This window comes from Siphateles boraxobius, unplaced genomic scaffold (genome assembly GCF_051911475.1).
Source record: "Siphateles boraxobius isolate OS27281-9 unplaced genomic scaffold, OSU_SipBor_1 1, whole genome shotgun sequence".
NCBI lineage: Eukaryota > Metazoa > Chordata > Actinopteri > Cypriniformes > Leuciscidae > Siphateles > Siphateles boraxobius.
This window is the reverse complement of record NW_027508699.1, coordinates 19,357,184-19,372,064: the sequence shown is the minus strand read 5'-3', so window position 1 is coordinate 19,372,064 and position 14,881 is coordinate 19,357,184. Positions and strand designations below refer to the sequence as shown.

The following is a 14,881-nucleotide window of genomic DNA, read 5'->3' as shown; positions in this document are numbered from 1 at the left end:
CGGGCCGGAGTGCCCCTAGTCCAGGTTTCCAGGCATGTTGTGGTGTTCACGGATGCCTCTGCCTCCGGGTGGGGGGCCACGTACAAAGGGCATGCAGTTTCAGGTCTGTGGACGGGGCCTCAACTGCATTGGCACATCAACTGCCTAGAGGTGCAAGCAGTACGTCTAGCCCTGCGTCGCCTCAAGCGGTTTCTCAGACACAGGCACGTACTGGTCCGTACGGACAGCACTGCGACCATTGCGTATATCAACCATCAAGGTGGTCTACGCTCCCGTCGCATGTCGCGACTCGCCTCCCACCTCCTCCTATGGAGTCAGAAGCATCTGTGGTCACTTCGTGCCGTTCACATTCCAGGGGAGCTCAACCGTGTGGCAGACGAGCTCTCGCGATTGCCTCCCCTGCCAGGAGAATGGCGACTCTATCCCCAGGCGGTCCAGCTGATTTGGAGTGTCTTCAGAGCCGCACAGGTAGATCTGTTTGCGTGTCCAGAAATGACCCATTGCCAGTGGTTTTACTCGCTGACCGAGGGAGCCCTCGGCATGGACGCCCTGGCTCACAGCTGGCCCCGGGACCTGCGCAAGTATGCGTTTCCCCCAGTGAGCCTTCTTGCACAGACTCTGTGCAAGGTCAGGGAGGATGAGGAGCAGGTCCTTCTAGTGGCGCCGCATTGGCCCACCAGGACTTGGTTCACGGAACTCATGCTCCTCGCGACAGCCCCTCCTTGGCCGATTCCTCTGAGGAAGGGGCACTCAGAGACGGGGCACTCTATTGCACCCGCGTCCAGACCTCTGGAAACTCCATGTCTGGTCCCTGGACGGGACGCTGAGGTTCTAGGTAGTCTACCACAGGCAGTGGTAGACACCATCACTTCCGCTAGAGCCCCCTCTACGAGGCGCCTCTATGCGTTGAAGTGGAACCTGTTCGTCGATTGGTGTTCCTCCCGTCAGGAGGACCCCCGGACTTGCCCGATCGGTGTCGTGCTTTCCTTCCTGCAGGATGGGTTGGAGCGGAGGCTGTCCCCCTCCACCCTCAAAGTGTATGTCACCGCAATAGCGGCGCATCACGATGCGGTGGAAGGTAAGTCCCTGGGGAAGCACGACCTGGTCATCAGGGTGCCAGGAGGTTAAATTCACCTCGTGTTTTGCACTCTGTACCCTCTTGGGACCTAGCTCTGGTACTTAGAGCTCTTCAAAGTCCCCCCTTTGAGCCTTTGCTGACAGTAGAGCTTAATATCCTGTCCATTAAGACAGCGCTCCTGTTAGCATTGGCCTCCTTCAAGAGGGTCGGGGATCTGCAGGCGTTTTAGGTCGAAGAATTCGGGCCGGGCCTTTCTCACCACAAGCAGAGGTTAGCCCACTGGTTAGTGGATGCTATCACCCGAGCATATGAGTCTCTGGGTGAGCCTTGTCCTCTCAGGTTGCTCGCTCACTCCACTAGAGGTGTTGCCGCTTCCTGGGCTTTGGCTCAAGGCGCCTCGCTGACAGACATCTGTAGAGCTGCGGGCTGGGCAACACCGCACACGTTCGCTACGTTCTATAGCCTTCGTGTGGAACCTGTTTCCTCCCGAGTTCTGGCTATAGCCAGTGGGTCGAGGGAATAGGTTGTGTCGGCTTGCTACGCCACTCCGCCTCGCAGCGGATACGTGCGTTCCTTGCTCCGTTGGCGCCCTATGTCGGTGAGCCTCGTGAGTTCCTCCTTCACCCCTCGTAGCAGGTCTGCTACCTCTAGTAGGAGTTGCTAGTAGACTGGGTACTCCAGTGGTTTCTATTGTGACCCATGATGCCACGTGCAGTTCAGCCGTGTCTTCCCCTTGACGGACTCGTTCGTCGTCCCTGTTGAGTACGCTCCCACTTCCCTTGGATTGGGACTACCTCAGGGACTGCCATATGTTTCACTATTCCTTCCAGCTAGTACATATGTGTATTCCTTGCCTTCCTCAGTCAGGCTGGGGCTTCCGCAGCGTTCCCTCCTCTCTTGAGGGAACGCTTTCCCAGTGTTATCCAATATCCACTGTGCGGGTCTTGCGTAACAGCAGTGTGTTTCCCGTACTAGCTCCCGCAACTTATTTCAAGAAACTTCTGCAGGGTAGCTTGTCGGTCGCTGGAAGGGGCCAGCACCATGGCCTTTTATTAGGGATCCCAATTCGTCAGGGAACTCCCCCGACGACACGTCGGAGTTCCCAGGACGAAAGGGAACGTCCCGGTTACGTATGTAACCCTCGTTCCCTGAGTACAGGGAACAGAGACGTGTCGTCCCTTCGCCATGTTGCTGTACCTTCGCGGAGGACTGGACATTGTTCGGCTCCTCACCGAAAAGCATTGCGCAATGTTTACTTCCGCCTTTTATACCCGCGCTGGTAGGCGGGTCGCGGAATGCAAATCTTGCATGCCAATGTCCATTGGCTCGTTTTTAATTCTCTCAAAGGCAATTGGCTCCCTAGCGTGATCCCAATTCGTCAGGGAACTCCCCCGACGACACGTCTCCGTTCCCTGTACTCAGGGAACGAGGATTACATACGTAACCGAGACGTTTTTTAATTGAAAATTCTGTCATTAAAACACTTCAATGCACTTCAGGTCAACGAAAACATAATCTAAATCTTTAAAGCTAAAAAAAAGGAAGCAAAAGCACCATACAAAAAATTTGTCAAAGCGGTTTATGCAACGCGTATGCCGCATTCATAAATCTTATGAATCTATGCATTTTAAGTTTTAAAAACATTTTTAAGTTGACAGTCATTGAACATTAAAGTAACACTATGTAGTTTTTCAACCTTCATAAATATATTTCCAAGACCCTTGTGATGGTACATCAACTTACAATAGGTTAAATGACACGTCTGCCATAGCCTGACGTGGTCTGTATCGCTTTTACTGGCATGTAACTTCGGGTTTCGGGTTTCTTCGAGCACAAAAAGAACTACAAAATTCGACTGCTTTATGGCATACATAGTTTTTTTTCGTTTGTGATGTCTTTCATTAAATCATGCATCATACTCTACCTTGTCTGTGGCCATTGTTGATTCCAAAGCCAGTGCTGGATAAACAGCAAGCGTGCGCGTGCGACAGTAGGCTGCGGTAGGCTAAATTATTTACGACAGCGGTAATGGACGATTCGGCTTCAAACCTGTAGGGTGACCGCAGAGGAAAAGTTCCTTGGTGTTGCTTTAAAAAAAAAAATCAGTTAATGAGCTCAAATGGTCCAGTTGCAGTGTTTAACAGCTCACAGGTGTCAGGAATGGGCTGATGAAAGGTGAAAGGATTCAAATGCAGGAAATAGAAGGATCTTTAATTAATAATAAAAACTCCCTGTGGGGGGAAAAACGAGACAGACATCTGGCAGGAACAGGAAACGCTAGAAACATAGACAACGAACCAGCACAGGACTGCAAACACAGGGAGACTAAATAGGGAAGCAAACAAAAGAGGGGAACGAGGAAGGCAGGTGGGGCAAATTAATCAATAATCAGATAACAAGATGGGTGGGGCTAGACAATTGACAGGAGAGCACATGGCACAAGGAAATACATGACAAGTAGCCGGGATTGTCAGAGCTCTGTCACCAAACCAAGAATAAACTAGACAGAAGTGACAGAACCCTGACAACAGGAGGGTAAAAAATATCAGTAAATCACTGTAATTTTCTGCCTTGTTTCTCACAACAATTTTTTTTTCATGATTCTTGTAGTGGGAAAAGAGTAACCAGCACAGTCAGAATTTCTCCTTTTGTGTTCCACAAAAGAAAGAAAATTTTAAACAAGTTTTACATTTTTTGGTGAACTATTTTTTAATAAACATGAAATATTGTTTAAAAGAACAATGTAATTTGTATATGTGTGTTTAGAGCCTTCTAGTCTTTATTGCAACACTCTTTTTTAGATTGTTCATTTATTAGGAGACATATTTTCAAAATTGTGAGAAGGAATATTATGACTGTGTATATTGTCCTTCATTTTAATCATTCCCCTTGTTACTGGGTGAATTTCTTTCAGAGCGAGGGTCCAATGGTCATCTAGATCTCACTGAGCTAGTTGGCGTTCCTCTTCCTCCTTCTGTGTCCTTCATCACTGGCTACGAGGGTTTCCCTGCCTACAATTTTGAGCCTAATGCTAATGTAGGTCGACTGACCCAGTTCTTTGTACCTGAGCCCTTCTTCACGGACTTTGCCATTATTGTCACCCTCAAGCCCTCCAGCTCTCGAGGAGGGGTTGTGTTCGCCATCACAGATCCCTCCCAGAAGATCGTACACCTGGGCTTGGCCCTGACGCCCGTGGAGGACCAGACCCAGAGGATTGTACTGTATTACAGCGAGCCAGGGTTGGCTGCCACCGTGGAGGTGGCTTCCTTTAAAGTGCCTGATATGACACAGCAGTGGAACCGTTTTACGCTGACTGTTGAGCATGAGGAAGTTCGGCTCTATATGGACTGTGAGCAGTTCCACAGCGCACCCCTGAAGAGAACCCAGCTGCCCCTCAGCTTTAAGCCGGGCTCAGGCATCTTTGTGGCAAATGCGGGCAGTACTGGCCTGGAGAGATTTGTGGTATGTCACCATCTACATTGTCCAAAATTCAGAAACATTCTTTAGGAAATACTGTTTAAACACCTCACAAATTATATCTAATGATAAAAGACAAATTTGTCATTTTTATATTCATATTTACCTTTTTCTTTGCTTTTAAGTCTTGTACTTTGATTTGATTTTGACTGGGGATACCATGTGCATATCATGCATATCATGTGCCTTTAGTAAATTGACTGGGGCACAATGACATTCACATTCACCTTGACAGTTTTTCATCTATCACTGATCCATGATCGAAAAAATGCTTGAGGTTATTGATAGCCATCTACAAACTTAAAAATAAAGGTTCTTTATCGGTATCAATAGTTCCATGAAAATCTTTAGCATTCATGGAGCCTTTCCATTGCACAAAACACTCAAAATATTGGAGCCTTTAGTGCAGAGGTGGACAGTAACAAAGTACATTTACTTGAGTACTGTGCTTAAGTACACCTTTTGAGTAACTGTATTATTTTTTCTGAAAACTTTTTACTTTAACTTCACTACATTTGAAAAACAAATATCCTACTTTTTACTCCACTACATTTCTGTCAAGGTCCTTGAGTAAAAAGTTGTAACTTCAGTTAGGGGATGATTTTGGTTGCAGGGGTTGCATTATGGTTGGAAATGAAAGTCGGTTTGACGTCAGAACACGACTGATGTTGGTTTCTGACTTAAACACGATTTTTATTTTTAACCACAATACAACGTCTGTCCAATGTTGGAAATTAACGTTAATCTGACGTTGGATTCCGACATCAATTTGATTATCATTTCCAACCATAATTCAAACCCTGCAACCAAAATCATCCCCTAACTGACGTTACAACTTTTTACTCATGGACCAGTGTTCACTAAAATAATAAGAAAAAATAATACTCAAGTAAAGTACAGATACTCAAAAAGTGTACTTAAGTACAGTACTCAAGTAAATGTACTTTGTTACTGTCCACCTCTGCTGACGGTACTTTTTATTTAAAACTAAAAAGTTAAGTAATCATATATATCTGTTCAATTATTTTCAATATATTTTCAATTTTGTCATTGTTTTGGAGCACACTAGCTTCTAGATAACAGTAAGGCTAACATATTCATACTAAAAGTCAAACAACTTTAAATAGGGCACTATTTGAAGGAACAGCCATTTGGGTGTCCGAAACCATTGTAGACGTTATTGAGTGCACTTATTCAATCTCACATTTAGTCCCACTACTGGAACTGTGTTCCAGAAATAAATATGATATGAGGGTAGGTTGGCAGGTATAGATTCAGGGGCATACAGGGCATAATATTTGACCAGTAGTATCTGTACTTTCACTCAAGTAAGGAAGTTGTGTTTGTCCACCTCTGCTTTAGTGGAAAAAGGTTCTTCAGATTATTAAAATGTTCTTCACACTAAGACAAAATGGTTCTTTTAAGAACTTTTTAACTTAGGAAAACCTAAATGGTTCTTCGATGACATCATTGCGAAAACCTCTTTTTGGAACTTTTATTATTAAGAGTGTAGAGCAACATGAGAGTGTAGGCAGGCACAAGTAAGAACTGTTCAAAGAGGCAGTGTTCTGTAATTTATTTGAGTGATGATGTTTACTGTGATTATAATCTGAAATGGGATAGGACATTTTAATTTATTGCTATCAGTTGATAACATGCATCAGTTGGATTAATTGTGCATGCTCATTTTCCCTTTGCCCTCATCTAACACTCAAAGTGAATCTGTAAAACAATTTAAAAATAAATTAAATGTAATCTTTAGCAAATCTCAAATTGAATATCCATTTCTCATACAGACATTATAATGTTGTGATGCCTAAGTCTTTTTAGTTTTTAGTGTTTTAATTTGTATATTTAAACGAAATAGTACAGAATTTAACCCATTTGGTAAATCATTATTATGACATGAAAAGTTTAAATTATGTGTTAAAAAGTTGAAATGATTAAATAACAAAAGTCATTATGAGATAAAAAAAAATCATAATTATGACAAAAAGTTTAAAAAAGACCTAAAGATTACACCTTATGAGACAAAAAGTCATATGACATAAAAACCTGTTTATGTTATAACTTGGATTTCTTTTAAGCTTTAATAGTTTTTTTTTTTTTTAACCATTATTATAGCCAGACTTTTAATATTGGTGCATAAACCTTTTTGGAGCTTTCAGGTGAATCATTTAGTAATTTGATAATTTAATATTTTTGACTTGTTGGCATTGTTGATTGCATTTTCTTTTTTTTAAATATGTTTATAACACATAACATAATAATGAAACATTTTAAAATATTACTTTACAAAATCATTAGGTGACTATAAATAAAAAAACATTCCCTAATTTATTCACATTTGAATTCTACCACACCGACCATACCAAACATGATTTCAAAAAGTTCGCAGAAGTTTTGTCCTCTGCCCCATATGATTTGAACTATTCCAGCTGAGGAGCTTTTGTCCCATGAGTTGGTGTGTTATTGTGTTTAGGAAGGCTTGTTGGCATGGAGAAGACTTTGGGAAGGTAGAATCCTTTGTGTTGAATGGTATAATGCTATGGGCCTCCCTCAGGAAAAGAAGACCACCATGAACAATGAAACTCTCACATACAATTCAGTTGCAGACAGAAATGATGACACTTTTAAACATGACTGGTATACCCCAAAATGTCTCAGGTTCAAACTTCTAGAGAGTTGTAATTGTTGTTGTGCACTTTTGAGGTTTTTCAGTTTTGTTTATTGAGCTTTTGTTATTTTATATTTCCCATCGGAGGTAATACTAATTTAAGTTATTGTGTTATCTGTAATGGCTGTAATTGAATGAGTCATCGTCATTGTTTCATGGTTGTTTGGACCATGACATTTCATAATACCTTTAATAATGAAAGTAGCTGATGGCCATTATAATTCTCTGCTGTATTTCAATGAATGTGCATGGCTAAAAGAACTCATTAAATCCTAATGAGTAAAGCAGGAGGTGCTTCATCTGAAAGCCTGCTGATAACTGTACAAAATTGAGTACCGGAACTTAAGCACTGCTGGCACATCTCCAAGTGCTGGATGAACCTGTGCTGCTGTTAGAATGAAAATAACAGATCAATAGCTTCAGCTTTTAGCAATAGCTTTTATAGCTCCAGGCAGCACTTATGTATGAACATGTTTTCCGTGTGATTAACCATTTGGCATTCTGCAAATATACACAGAAATCTTTTACACAAGCAACTTGATTTTGTTATAAATGGATGAACAACTAACCCCCACATTTGTCTCTGTCTTTCTCTCACTCTCTCTTTCTCTCCTGTTCTGTCAGGGTTCTATCCAACAGCTGGTGATAAAACCGGACCCCAGGGCAGCAGAAGAACAATGTGAAGAGGATGACCCCAGCGTGAGCGCATTTTCGTTACTCTCTGTCTCTTTACTCTTATTCATCTCAGAATAAAATGACACTGTCTTTGGCCATTTTTAGAAAGGCAAATTTCTAATAGTAGATTGAAAGGGGATGATTCTTGGGCTGGCACTCCCTCTTGTGGTGGAGTAGTTTGTGATGTGCACAGCAGGCTCACTGGTGAATGTTTTGCAGGGGGACAGAAGTGGTGATGGTGATTATGATGATGAAGAAGAGCATGGGAGACGTAAAGAAATCTTTGGTCGGACAAATGAGAAAGAAGATAAAGAAAAGGTTCGACAGAAGCACCTCATTGCACACATTACATCACATTATCTATTAACCAGATTAAATTAAATATAAAAAAATGCATTTTTATTTCATAAAAAATAAATAAATTCTATTAATCCAATTACCTAGTATTGTCATAAAAAATATGTCCCCATCACTAGCACTTACTATGTAGTTTCAAAAACAATTTGTAGGTGTCATTTATTAAATCCATTCTTTATCCTGGACCATAATACCATTAACAATGAATTGATTTTTATTTGTTATTAGGCATTATTTTACCCTACTGTTAAAAAGTATGGGGTCAGTAAGTTAAAAGAGAGAAATTAATACTTGTATTCAGCAGGATGCATTTAATTGATCACAAGTTACTGTAAATACATATTGTTAAAAACATATATATTTATTTCAAATAAATGCTGTTTTTGAACTTTATGTTCATCAAAGAATCCTGAAAAAAAAATCATCACCTGTTTCACAAAAATAAAAAAGCCCCCAAATTACCCCCAACCCCAGTTCTTTCAGAGCAATTTCACTGTCAACAAAAAACAGTGAGTTGAAACAGTCTGTCATACCATTAAAAAAAATACAATCAATAGGACAAATACAATAGAAAAAAGGATACAAATTAAATAAACAAAATAAACATTCGGAGGAATAATTGATTTTTTTGGTTTTGTTTTTATGTGTGTTTTAGTCAATGTAATTATTTCTTTGCACAAATTTTGCTTTATTTATCTTTGTCAAACAGGAAACAAAGAGGCTCATTCTCCCTCCGGGAGGTTAAGTTTTGTTACAATATTCAGAGACATTAAAAGGGTTTAAATCTTCGGTTCTCTCCCAAATCATGAGAGAAAGAGAATAAGTATCCATCAGGGTTGAGCCAAAAGTGTTGCAGTTTTATTTTCTTTGCACGCTTTGTAAAGTGTGGCATTCTTTCTAATGCTAAAGGGATAGTTCACCCAAAATGGGGGAAAAAGCTCATGTTGTTTCAAAATATATGTTATTGGCTTTCCATGTTTTATGAGGATTTTCCATAGACATTTTTGTACTGTACAAACTGTAATTTCTGTCCCCTAACCCTAACTCTACCCCTAAACACAACCCTCACAGAAAACTTTCTGCATTTACCCATTCGGTAAGTTTTTCATAACTGCACACTATTAATCTGTCACGAACTGCTTTGGGACAGGAATGTTGAGATCCAAATGTAGCTTTTAATATTAAGGGTAATCCAGACACGTAATCCAATGTACAGGAAATAGGTCAAAATCCAGGTAGGCAGTCCAAACAAAAGAAAACACACAAGGTTGGGAACAAGGCAAACGGGTAATCCAGAGGCAGGAAGAGAGAGTCCAAAAACCGAAATACAGGGAAACCAGAGAAATGCTCAGAGATGCAGTGCAACAATATACAAAACTACGCAGTGATTGAATGTGAAAACCAGGCTTATGAGGGGTGAGTTAAACAAGGTAATGACAAACGGTGAATGTGATCAGTGATGATGAGTCCGGGCAGTGAGTTATGGGAAAGGTAGTTTGTGAGGGAATAACAAAAAACTGAAGTGTAGTATAGTCTCTTAAGGGCACTCCAGCTGATAACGTTACATAATCATTAGTTAAGCATTAGTAAACAGTTCATTCATAATTTATAAAGCGTGATTTCCATTACACGAGAGTAGATGTTAAAACTTCATGCTGATTTGTACTCGGCTTTCGCCAAGATAAGCACCAACTAAGACATAGCTTTACAGTAACCTATGCTTCTCCATCCATTTACGCTTCTTTCCATATGGTGATGTAAATCTCCTTCTATGTAGTGTTAACATACGTCAGCACACACAACGGCTGCAACCACAGTGCGGTCCCCCCATGACAACCGTCTGGATTGAGCTGAGTAGGGGACATCTCTAGGGTCTTCAAGTGGGCACCTTCCGTCCTCAGTGTTTCGTCGACAAGTCCACGACACCTCAAGAGGGCTCGACAGTGACTCTGGCGTCCCAATCTTTCCGTCTCAACCACAGCTAGTTGCTGCTCCTTTCTGCTGCTTCAGATAAGTTCTTTACTGTGTGACGCAACTCTTGGCCACCTAATCCGACGTCTCTGAGGAACCAGGGTTGTAGAGTGTGCCACAAAACCTCGACAACCCACTTCCACTGGATAAACCTGGACTCTCCATCCTCGCTGATCTGCTTCAGTGGCCAGATGAGCATACCGCAGTTTCTTCCTCTCATATGCCTCATCTACCGCATCCTCCCATGGCACTGTTAACTCTATCAGTTGAACAATGCCTGCTTATCCAGACCACAAAACAATATCTGGTCGTAGGTTAGTGGTGGCAATCTCAGGTGGAAAAATAAGCCGTTGATCAAGATTAGCCAGCATCTTCCAGTCCCTAGCAGCTTCCAGTTGTTCTGGGCGAGAATTGGTGTTTGCACCTTTTCTTGGTGGTTGCTCGCCGGGCGGAGGAATATTGTCTTCTGCGTGTAATGTTTTGCTAGAACAGGCGGCAACTTATTGGTCATACTACGCTTGCCTTCCAATGCTAAAGCCAAACATCGCAATACTTGGTCATGGCGCCAAGTAAACCGACCTTGGCTAAGAGCCACCTTACATCCTGTCAAAATGTGCCTTAATGTGGCAGGTGATGAACACAAAGGACAAGAGGGATCCTCTCCTACCCAGAGGTTTAGGTTCTGCGGTGATGGGAGAAGATCATATGTTGACCTAATAAGGAAACAGATCCTACTCTCTTCCATTGACCAAAGGTCTTGCCAGCCCATTTTGCGTATTTCCACACTCTCCCATCTCATCCACTCTCACTGGTTGTATTGGGAAATGGCCTTTATACATCTCATCCTTTCCTCCTGCTTTCGCACCTCGTTGACTACCAGCTTCCTCCTTTGAGCTGGGCCTGCCTTGTGCCATTTAGGAGGAGCTAAACTGAGCCTAAAACCCCAAAGAGCCTTTGCCTCTACTACAGATTTCTTTGCTGACCACTTTCTACCAGTTTTTACCACTGGGGCTGCCTCCCTTACACATTTGTCGCGTGACTCTGCTAAAGTCCTTTCCAGTCTGACCTTGGCACACTTAAACTCCTCGATTAAAGCAGAGACTGGCAGCCGCAATACTCCTTTACTATAAAGTCCCACTCTGCTGAGGCAGCGTGGAACTCCCAAACATTTCCTGATGTATGAACTTATTAACGCTTCCAGCTTATCCACTGTTGTCAAAGAAACCTCGTACACAGTCAGTGGCCACAGCAACCTTGGCAGTAGACCAAACTTAAAGCAACAGAGTTTTAGTTTGCCTGGTAGAGCACAGCTGTTTATGCTCTTCAACCCTTCCACTGCTTGTCGTCTAACTTCTCCCACTCGAACTGTGTCCTTTAGATCCCCATCGTACCATCTCCCAAGACTCTTCACTGGCTTCTCAGAAACTGTTGGTATTGCCTCACCATTTATGAAGAATGTTTTATCTACTACCTTTCCTTTAACTATCGACATGTTCCTTGATTTAGAGGGCTTAAATTACATTTGTGCCCATTCAATATTATCTGTTAACTTCCCCAATAACCGATTAGTGCAGGCTACTGTTGTAGTCATGGTTGTCATGTCATCCATGTATGCTCTGATTGGTGGTAGTCGCATCCCAGAAGCCAAGCGCTCTCCTCCTACTACCCATCTTGATGCCCTAATGATTACTTCCATTGCCATGGTAAAAGCCAGTGGAGAAATGGTGCATCCTAAATTTGTTATTGACATTGGTACTCTAAAAAAATCAAATGCTGCCCAAAGAAGCTCATGTGGCACTGAACAATATGCATTAGCCAAATCCAGGTATGTCACATGGAGCTCCTTCCTCTCCTTTTTAGCTGATTGAATTCGTTGCCAGATAACATTGATGTGTTCTAAGCATCCAGAGAACCCTGGAGTGCCCGCTTTTTGAACTGAAGTGTCAATGAAGCCATTCTTTAATAGGTAGGTTGACAATCTCTGCGCAATAATGCTGAAGAAAATCTTACCTTCGACGTTTAATAGTAAAATAGGACGAAACTGACTGATGCTTGTAGCATCTTTTTCTTTAGGTATAAAGACTCCACCTGCTCGGCGCTATGCTCTAGGCACAACCTGCTTTTCCCATGCCACTTTTATCAATTTCCACAGAATTCGTAGAACTCCTCAAGCACTCTTGTACACTCTGTACGGAACTCCATTAGGCCCTGGAGATGATAAAGCCCTTGCCTTTCTCACAACCTGCTCTATCTCTTTCCACTTAGGTGCACAGACCTCCATTTGGTATTCTGGTGGATTGATAGGTGGGATATCTGACGGACTTGACATAGGCTCATGCCTTTTTGCATCTGTATGCGTTTCCTCCAAATATCTCTCTAGCTCAACCCTAGATGCTTTTAAAGTGCCATTCTTCTCACTGGTGAATAACTTCTTTATGAATTTGAATGGGTCTTTATAGAAATTAGCCCTCGCATGCTCCTTCTTTTTGTAGCGTTTCCGTAGGCGCTCAGCTCTGCGTAATGTTGCAAGCGTATCTTTAATGGCCCTTTGTAAGAGATTGAGTCCCTCCTTCTGACTTTGTTCTGCTTTTTTCCATTGCTTCCTCAGCTGTCTCCTTTCTCTAACTAACCCTTCAATTTTCTGCTGCCGTCTAGATACAGCAGGAGTAGTTTGTACTTTTTCCTTCCTTTTTTCCACACCAAACCTCTCACTTCCATATGCGTAAATGATGTCCCCAAATTTATCCAGCTTCTTTTCAACTGTACCAGTTAATCTTTCCAATGCAAAGCATAGATCTGTGTTTACTGTGTCCAATGCAGTTTTCTCACAAGCTCTCGGCCATCTAACTCCAGGCCTATGCCCGTTGAGGTTCTTTTCTCTCTTATGTTGGTTAGTCTGACCGGGTTCACAAGTATCAATGTGTTCATCACTAACTGTGCAAACCCTCATCTCCTCTATGACAGGGGTACTGATATCCTACGAACTGTGGTTTGCTTCCTGTCGCTTGATTTCATTCGACTGACTTGACTGACTTCGTAAGAAATACTGATCAATGCGAGGCCCTTGTCCCTTCTCCCTCAAGTATTTAATTTTCCCTTCATGAATCTTCAACCCCCTGACCGTTGTTGCCTCGCTCCAGCCACAGACACAAGCTTGGAGTTCAATGACTTTGCTAACTGCAGAACCTGAACTAGTCTTTTGTGAAGTACTCTCCATACTCATATCCGTTTCCATTCCAACGTCGTTAACCATGTTGTCCAACATTGAGTCATCTTCCGCCCCTGCTCTTGCAGACTCTAGGGGTATTTTTCTCTTTAATTTCTCAGAAGCCTTGGGCGGGTGTCTCCAGCATCCTGTAAACAGAGAGCTGGATACTGCCGACAAGGGTAGCTAACCCTTACCAGCACCATTGGGGTCTCTTTCCTCCTGTCAGCTTTCTCTCCAGGCTGTCACAAGGTCTTTCCCTTGTTGCCAGCAGCACTATTCACTGCAGTCACTGGACGTATCCAGATCTTCATGATTTCCATTACACGAGAGTAGATGTTAAAACTTCATTAATAGACATTAATAAGCAGTTTATAAATACAGCTATAAATGCTTTATTCTTGATTTATAAGCTTATCTATAACGTGTTTATTGTATTTTCATACTTTATTTTTAATCATTTATGATTTCTAAATGAAGTATTGCATTATTTACTAACCAGTTATTTATGAGTTGTCAGTGGTTCAGATCACTTAGAAAGTGCAAGTAAATTATTAATAAACTATTTAAATGTACATTCATACATCTTATTATTCAGACATAGGCCTATAGTAGTAGTTAGTGTGTTAATAAATGCTTTATTAACATGTATGTCTACTGTAATTCATGGTTAATTCAATCATTTAGTAGTGGTCAGTTTACTATTTATGTGAGCTCCTCTAAAGTGTGTACTTTTTATGCCTCGTTAAGCTTTCACAAAGGAGCTATAAAGGCTCAGTTATCTTCTAAACAGAAAAAGGAAACAAACACAACACAGTGACAGAACATAGAAATATTTAAGATGTATGAATGCACATTTAAATAGTTTATTAATAATTTACTTACACTTTCTAAGTGATCTTATGAATCACTGACAACTCCTAAATAACTGGTTTGTAAATAAAGCAATACTTCATTTAGAAATTATAAACTGATCAGTAATAAAGTATAAAAATACAATTATTAAACGCATTATATATATGCTTGTAAATCAAGAATAAAGCATTTATAGCTGTATTTATAAACTGCTTATTAATGTCAATTAATGCTTTATAAATTATGAATTAACTGTTTGTTAATGCTTAGCTAATGATTATAAAGTGTTTTGTTTTACATTTTACATCCAGAAAAAGACAATTTAGTATGATTTATTTGCTGTTTTTCTGATAGGGACCAAAAATATGTCGCCACAAGATCAAAAAACATTATACATTTTCCAAATAAACAGTTGTAAGGAACTCAGCTTTTTGGAAAATATTAATAATCAATAATATCTTGTTATTATTAATTATAAATATTTGGGTCAGTTAATTGGATTAACTTGATGTGGCTGAATTAATATTTCAATCAATTAATCAGTTCTTCCAACGAACTCTTTTGATTATTAATTTATTCTAAGAAA

The 14,881-nt window shown here is 41.2% G+C and overlaps 1 protein-coding gene across 11 annotated transcripts in view; it reads left to right on the top strand.

Moving 5' to 3' along the window:
* col15a1b (collagen, type XV, alpha 1b) overlaps window positions 1-14,881 on the top strand; it is a 115,528-nt gene that overhangs the window by 43,095 nt on the left and 57,552 nt on the right. For all 11 annotated transcript variants that reach the window (XM_077227455.1, XM_077227437.1, XM_077227428.1 and 8 more), the window contains 3 exons: window positions 3,993-4,540; window positions 7,857-7,931; window positions 8,127-8,225. In XM_077227455.1, coding sequence (XP_077083570.1) covers window positions 3,993-4,540; window positions 7,857-7,931; window positions 8,127-8,225 — 722 coding nt within the window. The remainder of the gene's footprint in view (window positions 1-3,992; window positions 4,541-7,856; window positions 7,932-8,126; window positions 8,226-14,881) is intronic.